The sequence below is a fragment of the Gossypium arboreum genome, chromosome 10 (assembly GCF_025698485.1).
Source record: "Gossypium arboreum isolate Shixiya-1 chromosome 10, ASM2569848v2, whole genome shotgun sequence".
Taxonomy (NCBI): Eukaryota; Viridiplantae; Streptophyta; class Magnoliopsida; order Malvales; family Malvaceae; genus Gossypium; species Gossypium arboreum.
The window spans coordinates 29,083,354-29,092,687 of NC_069079.1; the positions used below are offsets into that span (position 1 = coordinate 29,083,354).

Sequence of the window (9,334 nt, forward strand, 5' to 3'; positions counted from 1 at the left end):
ACAATTATAAATTTATTAATAATAAATATTTTGGAGTATAAAGGTTAAAATATGTTATAAGTCTATGTACTCTTCACAAATTTACAATTTAGTCTCTGTATTTTTATTTTCAAAATTTAATCCTCTACTTTTTAGATTGAAAATCAAGTCCAATTATTGACATTGTTAAATTTATTTTTGTCAATTTTGTTGATGTCACATTTTAAATAATAAAAAACTCACTTGGTAGTCATGTAACTAAAAATGACGTTGTAATGAACTTGACTTTAACAAAATATTTTTAATATATGCAAAAATAATGTAAAATATAAATTTATAAATATAAAATAAACTAAATTAAACAATGAAAAGATAAGAAAATCTCAAATGTATGTTTGTTTCATTAAAAACAAATTTTATGAAATATTTTAAGAAATCCGTCAAACAACAGAAAATATTTTATACTGATTCATCCAAACACCGAAAATATTAAATTTTAGAGGAAAGTAAATCATTTTCCGAAATTATTTTCAAAAGTTATTTTCAATGAAGCAAACAAACCTTTAATATATAATTAATAGATGTAATAAAGAATGCATAATGCAATTAAAATGTAAGTATTATATTAAAATAAAAGTTCTGGTTTATAAGTAAAGTTAATGTTTTATTGATGTAATTAGTATTGGTTCAAATCCCATTACATGTAATTTTTTCGTTGGGTTTTAATAAAATAAAATAAAAAGATCAAAATAGCTTCAAATAATATAACTTATTTTAATTACAAAAAATATTTTCATAATTCCTTTAATTAAATTAGTGTTTAATTGACTCGTGATATCAACTCAGTGACATTATAAGTAAAATTTAAATTTGTTAGTCTCCACCTAACAATAGAAATGTGTTCTAGAAGGGCTTTGAAGAACAAGAAAAATGTTATAATTCCGGAAGCCCAACTGAGAAAGGGCCAGTGTGGGGATGATGAATGCTCGAACTGAGAAATATCTTCATCATTATCAGGAACCCAGTCTTGTGTTGGGCCGATGGATAAAAAATAGTAACGTAACAAAAAGAAGATGCTGAGTCGCTGTCTATGCTTCTTCACTGCTTTTGCATCGGTTAGGACTCATTTCTGTATTGCTGGTATCTGTCTCTCTCTTTCTTTACCAATTTCCAGAACACAACGCCCAGTACCCAACACCTCTAACAACAACAACAAAAAACAGACGATCCCCGCCCTCAACCAAAAAAGAAATGCTGCAAGATATGAAGCAGAGACAGTTTCGATGGGGAAGGATTAAGATTCCCATGTTTGTTGTTTGTTTTGGTTTGTTTCTTTGCTTCTCAAATGTTAATGCTTCCATTCATGAGTATAGAATGGAAGCTTTTAGCCCAAAATCCGATGCTTTCTTTTTCCATGGAGGCAGTGAAGGTCTCTATGCTTCTAAGCTCCATGAACCCACCACTGATGCTTCTTCTGAAACCAAACCATCTTTCAAGGGGAAGTCCATCATCAGGTACTTTTTTATATATATTTACTCTTCCTTTACTTGATCTTTGCTTTTGGTTTTGCTTTTGCCTTTCCTTTCATTTGAAGAATTATTTTTACTCTTTCTAATTCTTCTACTGTTGGTTTTGATTTTTTTTGGACTTTGATTCACATTGAAAATCATCATCATTTCACGCGATAGTATGACGATGCCCTTTCCATTTCGAAACCCTAGCTACTGTTTAGTTAACAATTTGATTGGCCATGTGCTTAATTTGGTAGATACATAGTGTCTGTCAAAATTTGGTAGTGATTGTTGTTGATGTTACTGTACATGTTGGAGTATTTTCAGTTTTGATCCGGTCACCTTTGTGAGACCGAAAGAGACTGCAAAAAGCCATCATCAAATGCAGCAGAACACGGGATTAGTGGAAGCAATCATACTTGAAGTTAAAGATAGAGCAAGGATTGGAGGGTCTTCTTTAAAATCCGATGCCATTTGCTGCGACAAACAACTTGCGGACCAGGGGTCCTGCAACCAAGGTGAGGTTATCATCCAACATAACCCGAACAACCTTGGGTGGCCTAAACGGATTAAGACCTTTTTCCAAGGAGACAATGAAGAAGCTAAAATGGATGTTGAAACAGTTGAGATAAACAGCACCGGGATGTACTACCTTTATTTTATGTTCTGCGATCCCCAACTCAAGGGTACTCTTATTAAAGGAAGGACCGTCTGGAAGAACCCCAATGGTTATTTACCTGGGAAGATGGCTCCGTTGATGACATTTTATGGTCTCATGTCTTTGGCTTACCTTGTGCTTGGTCTTGCCTGGTTTCTAAGGTTCGTTCAGTTCTGGAAGGATATCATCCATTTACACTACCATATCACCCTTGTTATTGCACTTGGAATGTGTGAGATGGCTGTCTGGTACTTTGAATATTCTAATTTCAATTCAACTGGGACCAGACCAATGGGTATTACGTTGTGGGCAGTCACATTTGGCTCTGTTAAGAAAACTTTATCTCGCCTTCTTCTTTTGGTGGTTTCCATGGGCTTTGGTGTAGTGAGGCCAACACTTGGTGGCTTAACATCCAAAGTAGTTCTGCTTGGTCTGATATATTTTATTGCGACAGAGGCACTTGAGCTAGTAGAACACTTGGGGAACATTAATGACTTTTCTGGGAAAGCGAAGTTAGTTTTGGTACTACCTGTTGCGTTTTTGGATGCTTGTTTTATTCTATGGATTTTCTCATCACTGTCAAAAACTTTGGAGAAACTTCAGGTAAGACTCGTTTCACTTAAAACTATCAGTACGTATTTGGGATCAATAGCGATAGATGTAGAAACTGATAGACATGACTAGGCAATATATGTATCTGCGGCATGACGCTCTATCAGAAATCAAAATTCACTAAGCCTTGCTACCGTATTTGTAGGGTGTTTAGTTACTAAAAATTTCCTGGTGGCAGTAGGGTCTGTATAAATAAGTCAATTTACTGAAACAATAAGTTATTCATATCAGCTGTACTCTTATCTAAATTGCAACAACTTTTAAAATGGTCTATTTATTTCCATTTCTTCTATTTCTTGGGTGTAGATGAGGAGAAACTTGGCAAAATTGGAGTTATACCGCAAGTTCACTAATGCGCTTGCTGTGTCTGTGTTGCTTTCTATTGCTTGGATCGGTTTTGAGGTAATACTAAAACCTAGTTGAGATGGGGTATTTATTCTATACATCCATTATGGCACAATTAAGGGTTAGTTTTTTTTAAAGATTTAAACAAGCCAAATCCTTCTCTTTGATTTGAACAATGTAATCTTCATTCTCTCTCTATCTCTTCTAATATTCCTAGTTGAATCAAATCACTTTTATGTGCAAAGCATCTCTATCTTTACACTGCAGAGGTTAAACCTTCTAGGTCACTTTTCTCTCAATTTATTTTCAATCATTGCCTCATCTACCATCTTAAAAATATATATTCTGTTATTTATCCATCACTCCTGACACGCTGACTGATCTATCTTACGAGACTTCTGTGGACTCTTTAACTGCCCAAGATTTCATACCACCAACCATAACTGTCCTTGTGTTCTTTTTAGGGAGTCCTCCCTCCTCTTTGCTAGACTTATTTTGGGGACATGTCTTCTAACTTGCCAACATCCCACTCTGTAAAAGCATAGCTTGTCTTAGGGCCTTCCTAGAGATTTTGCCTCAAAGTTCAACCTAGTTAGTTAGTACTTTTACGTCTGGGAAAAAGGAAAAATTCATCAGTTTTCTTCTTCATCCTGCCTGCTCAAATGCTATAGTTAACAAAGCTGTCCTTACGGATTGTTGAAGTGAGGTACTAAAAACAATCAGTTTTAGGACTTCCGTGATTTTCAATTCAAAACTCTCATTCTTACCTATACTGAAATCATGCTCCACATCTAGATCCTACTTAATCTAAAAATCTTTCAGAATCAGCCTGCTTAGTCATATCTGCTAAAACATCGGCAAATGGAAATAATAGGCACCCACTTATAATTGGATGTTTACTATTATTGATGCAACTAATTGTAATATCTACATCAACTCTTGGCTGTACTTACTCACCCCTTACGCATTCCATGGGAAAGGAAGATGGCAATTGGCAAGCTCTTTTTGTGGGAATGACTTTCCTGCAAGATGCCTTCCAAATGAAGGAAAAAATAAAGGTCTATATCATGGGAGTGAAAAAAGACTTCTTGTTTGCTAATTGTGGTACTTGAGATTTCTGCTTCAGAGTTCCCAGGCATGCTGATAAATTCATGATTCTGTGTGTCAACACCAGCTTCGTGAAGTTTGATATTGTGTAATTTTCTCTTTTCATCATATTTGTGCATACTTTTATCACTACTTACAAGCCTGCTCCCCCTCCCCCACCAACTCCTTTTCTCAGCCAACTTATGAACATCCAAAAGAGTTCAGAACAGTAAAGCAAACTAAAGAATAAACAAGAATAATTAAAACTTTGATTTTCTATTGGCGCAGCTATACTTCAATGCAACTGATCCACTGAGTGAGTTTTGGCAAATTGCATGGATCATCCCAGCTTTCTGGAATATGCTTGCGTACTGTCTCTTGGTGGTCATATGTGTTCTCTGGGCTCCTTCACGTAACCCAACGAGGTACTTACTTTTATATTTGCTACAGGCAGTTTTTGCATTTGGTGCTTGATAGTTAACCCTTGCATTTACCTAACAAATATCTTGCTCCAGAAAATCTTTATTTTTTGAGTTTGATCATTAATGGTGGCAATATATAAGTTCCCTGTATCAGGAACAGATACGTAGTTTCACTTTTCAGTTAAATAGCTAGCTGAAGTATGAATTATGATTTAGTCCTTTGATGTCTGCTTACTATGACAGCTTTGTGTTAGTACTTGATCTTACTGTAGGTCTAGTATATTTTGCTGGTTGATATGCGATGAGATGTTTATTTTATACTTTACAAAAAAATCTAAGGATGAGTTTTTGGCCATAAATGTGGTGTGGACTTGTAGATATGCATACATGGAGGGCATGGGTGAGGACTCCGATGAGGAGGGTATTGCATTGACCGGAAACAGTGGGGACATGGCAATGAAGCTGGAAAGGCAGGCAATCGGAGATGATCTTGAAGAGGATAAGCGTGAATAGATTGACAACCTCCATGTATAATACTAAAAAATCCTATTGAAGCTTCGGTTGCATACCTAGGAAATATCAGCATACCTTGATTAGACGGTCTGTGTCATATGTATAAAGAACTCGTGACAGAAACACTTGGAGAAGGCATGAACAAAGAGAGAGAATTGCAGTATTGGTGAAATATTATATCTCAACTGTAATGGTCTGACCAGTGCTAATTTAAGCAATGAGCAAAGCCAACCTTGTGTTTAGCTCATCTTCAGGTTGTCATGCCTCATTTCTCACCATACCAGTATACCATAGCATAGCATGTTCTAATTAAAATCTTTGTTATTATATCTATGAATACTATGGTAGCTTAAAATTCGTACTTTTTTGTTAAACCCCATCTGACCTTTTTTCTTCCACCGTTTTGGAAATAAATGCCTTCCACCCGGTTCATGTTGCAGATAATGTCTTCAATGTGTTTTTTTCTCTTAAATTTGTTTAGCATAAAATGGTGTTTGGATGAACAGAAAACGAATGACAGAGACTTCGGCGTTTGGGAATAAATAAGATTATCCTACCTTCTGCGCTGCATCTTTTGCCATTTCATCATGACATATCTAATCTTGATGGGCCAAGTTTTGTCTTTTATACATAAATTATGTGTATATATAAGCGTGAATCACACTAGTTATTTTCCTGGTCTTTTAATTTTATAAAATTATCCCTTTAACTTTTGTATAGTTTATTAAATTATTTTAAAATAAATGAAAAATTAACATTTATTAACTTTACAAATATAAATTGGATAATTTTTTAATAAAATTAAAGGGCTAAATAAATTATTATGTAAAAAAATTATTTGTAAAGTATGCAATATCTTTTTGCTAATCAACCATCATAATTCACCTAAATAATTATTCTAGATTTCCTTGGAATTGTTTTACTTTCATTGTTTTATTAGAAAGTGTGATAGAAAGGGGTTACATATTGTATAAGGCTAGAATCGTTTTTATTTAGTGAAATCAATACTTTTAAGTTTTATGAAATCATAGATACTTGTAGCTGTCCTAATTTTTAAATTTCTGTGTTTTTCACTGATCACATTAGGGATTAGTTCAATTCAATAATTTTCTTTCCAATTTCAATGTTTTGTAATATGCTTTAATAGGAGCAAATCTTTGAAAATGAAGGAAAATGCTCTCTCGCTTACACTCTATTTGGGTCAATAATTGTGAAGGAAAGAAATGAAATGAAATGAAGGAAAAAGAAGGGAAGGCGATGGAAAAGAAATTATATATGATTATTTTGTTTGGATGGTTAAAATTAATGAAGGAAAGGAAAGGAAAGTGAAAGATTTTTCACTACTTTTGGTTAAACTGCAAAAAGTTAAGATTTTTCACTACTTTTGGTTAAAGTGTAAAAAGTTAAGGAAATTATTATTATTATTTTTGGTATAATTGCAAAAAAAAAAAAAAAAGCCCTCAACCTTTGGGGGCTTTTGGATGTATACCCCTAATCTTTTTTTTTTTCTAATTTCAGCTCTCAATGTAACAGATTTTTTAGACATCAACCCAGTTGAAACGGTAATCGTCAACTGACCATTAGTCAATAGCCGGTCAAAAAAATTGGTCTACGTAGCGTTCCAGTTGATTGATGTTGTGGCAGACATTTAAATAATAACGCTGACGTGGTAAAAAAATTAAACAAATTTAATAAACATAAAACAAAAGAAAAAACTTTAAATCCCCCAAATAATCTTAAACCCCAAATTCAAAACTTTTTTCCCAAATTCTAAAATCCCCAACTTGTCAAATTCTCCAAATCGTGAAATCCCCAAATCCATAACATCCAATTCTTCGTTGAATCCCTAAAATCTTGAAATCCCTAAATTGTTAGCATTTCGAAATATTCTTGAAATCCCTAAAACTTTTACAAACCAAATCATTGAATCCCTAAAACTTTTAGAAACAAAAAAGCTTCAACAATCATGAGTAGTTTTCGTAACCCAAAATCAAAAGGTAGGTGCTTTCTTATTTGGTTTGTTGGGAAAATAAATTCCATTTTTGGTTTGGTTTGTTGGTTATTTGTGATTTATTATTGCAATTTCAGTGCCAAAATGTAGGGTTTGTTTTGTCGATTTGTGAAGCGACAATGGTCCCAATGTTGTTGATAAAGTTGTTGTTAAAATTGTATATGGTCATTTGTGATTTATTATTGCAATTTCAGTGCCACAATATAGGGTTTGTTTTGTCGATTTGTGATGTGACAGTGGTCTCGATGTTGTTGATTTCTGTTACCCAAGTAAAAAGATGTCGTTAAAATTGTAGACATGTGTTACTGTTTTGTATTGTATTCAAATAAAAAGATGTTGTTAAAATTGTACGAGCTTTGTAGATGTCATCAGATGAAGAATATTATATTATTTTGCACGTGGGTGGGCACTTTGTAAAGGACCCATATGTTAGATATGTAGGTGGCGAAGTGATTAGGCTTAAAGAGGACCCAGACAAAATATCTTTTTTTGAATTATGTAAAATAGTGAAAATTGGGTTAGGGCGTAACACTGTCTTTTTAATATATTTTCATGAGCTTGGTACAGTAGGGTTACAAAATAATCTAAAAGTGATTTATGATGACACTTCTACCATAGCTATGTTAGACTTTTGGGTCAAGTTTAAGAAGGTTGACATATATGTTGAATATGAGGTTGGTAACCTTATAATTGTAGACGAAATGTTTTTGTTGACTGTTGAGGAGGGTGATGTTGAAGAGGTAGAATCTGATGGTAAATGTGATCTAGAAAAGGTAGAATCTGTTGGGGAGGGTGATGTAGGAGGGGTACAAGCTGACGGAGAGGGTGTGTCTGCTACTGTTATTGAGGTAGATGAGTATGATGGTGTGGAAAGTGGTGGATAGATTAGTTTAAAGTCTACTATTGGAAAGGATAATGATAGTGAAGTTGTTGCTGATGAATATGTTGGTGATTTTGTAACATTAGATAGAGTGGATAATGTTGCTGATGAATATGTTTGTGATTTTACAACATCACATGGAATGGATAATGTTGCTGTTGCAAGTAATGGAGAAAAGGAATATGGGAATGAGACTGAGATATGGGACTCAGATGAACATGGAAGCTTGGTTGGGTTCGACGAAGATGAAAAACATGAAGATGGTGAGAGAAAGAGGAACAAGTTTCCCTTATACAGTGATAAGTTAAAATTTAGTTTGCGATATTGTTAAGGATGCCAAACAGTTTAAGAGGGCAATTCAAAAGTACTTCAAAGAATGTAGAAGACAACTGAAGTTTATTAAGAATGAACTGGAAAGAGTTGTTGTGAGGTGCATTGCTTCCCCTAACTGCTCATGGAAAATTAGGGTTAGCTACAATCCTGTTGCGAAATGCTTTCAAATAAAGACGTTTCAGGATAAGCACCATTGTTCGATTGATTTTAAGAACAAAATGGTGACTACTGCTATGATTACCCAATATTTTGAAGCAACTATCAAGGATCACCCTAAGATGAAGCTAAGGGAAATTTAAAGAATATGTGCTTCTAAAATGCATGTAAGTATGACCATTGACTGTTGTTATAGAGCGAAGAAAATAGTGAAAGAGAAAGTGGTTGGAAATCATAAGGAGGAATTTGGCCTATTATGGGACTATGCTCATGAGTTAAGTTCAAAGATGCTATGAAGCATAATAAAAATGGTTGTTCAAAGGGTGATAGCAAACTCTCTTCCTCATTTTAAAAGGTATTATATGTGCTTTGATGCACTAAAGAGAGGCTGGAAAACGGAGTGTAGGCCACTCATTGGGCTAGATGGTTGCTACCAAAAAGGCCCATTTAAGAGTGAATTTCTCACAACTGTTAGAAGGGACGCAAACAACCAGATGTTCCCTGTTGCATGGGCTGTGGTTAAAGTGGAGTGCATTGATTCATGGGTCTGGTTTCTCAGTCTCCTATCAACTGATTTGGACTTGAAAGATGGGTATGGGTACACAATTATTAGTGACCAATAAAAGGTTAGTGAATATGCAAATTTAAACTTGGTATTGTTTTTTTTTATTCTATTATTTATATTTGACTAAAATTTTCTAACAATCTATTTGGTTCATTATTTTGAATTAGGGCCTTGAGATTGCAATTTCTAACATATTTCCAAGAGTGGAGCATAAGAATTGCGCGAAGCACGTGTTTACGAATTGGTCAAGGAGGAAGTTAAGA

The 9,334-nt window shown here is 34.2% G+C and overlaps 1 protein-coding gene across 1 annotated transcript; it reads left to right on the top strand.

Moving 5' to 3' along the window:
- The first annotated feature begins 867 nt into the window (after nt 1-867).
- Nucleotides 868-5,570, top strand: LOC108489646 (uncharacterized). The gene is made up of 5 exons (XM_017794323.2): nt 868-1,493; nt 1,818-2,751; nt 3,067-3,162; nt 4,480-4,616; nt 4,991-5,570. The coding sequence occupies exons 1-5, from the start codon at nt 1,231-1,233 to the stop codon at nt 5,124-5,126; spliced, it is 1,566 nt and encodes a 521-aa protein (XP_017649812.1). The 5' UTR covers nt 868-1,230; the 3' UTR covers nt 5,127-5,570.
- Nucleotides 5,571-9,334: the final 3,764 nt, after the last annotated feature.

Coding starts and splice junctions, on each gene's coding strand:
- LOC108489646 (XM_017794323.2), top strand. CDS start 1,231: ATGCTGCAAGATATGAAGCAGAGACAGTTTCGATGGGGAAGGATTAAG. Junction 1,494..1,817: donor AAGGGGAAGTCCATCATCAG/GTACTTTTTTAT, acceptor GAGTATTTTCAG/TTTTGATCCGGTCACCTTTG. Junction 3,163..4,479: donor TTGCTTGGATCGGTTTTGAG/GTAATACTAAAA, acceptor CTATTGGCGCAG/CTATACTTCAATGCAACTGA.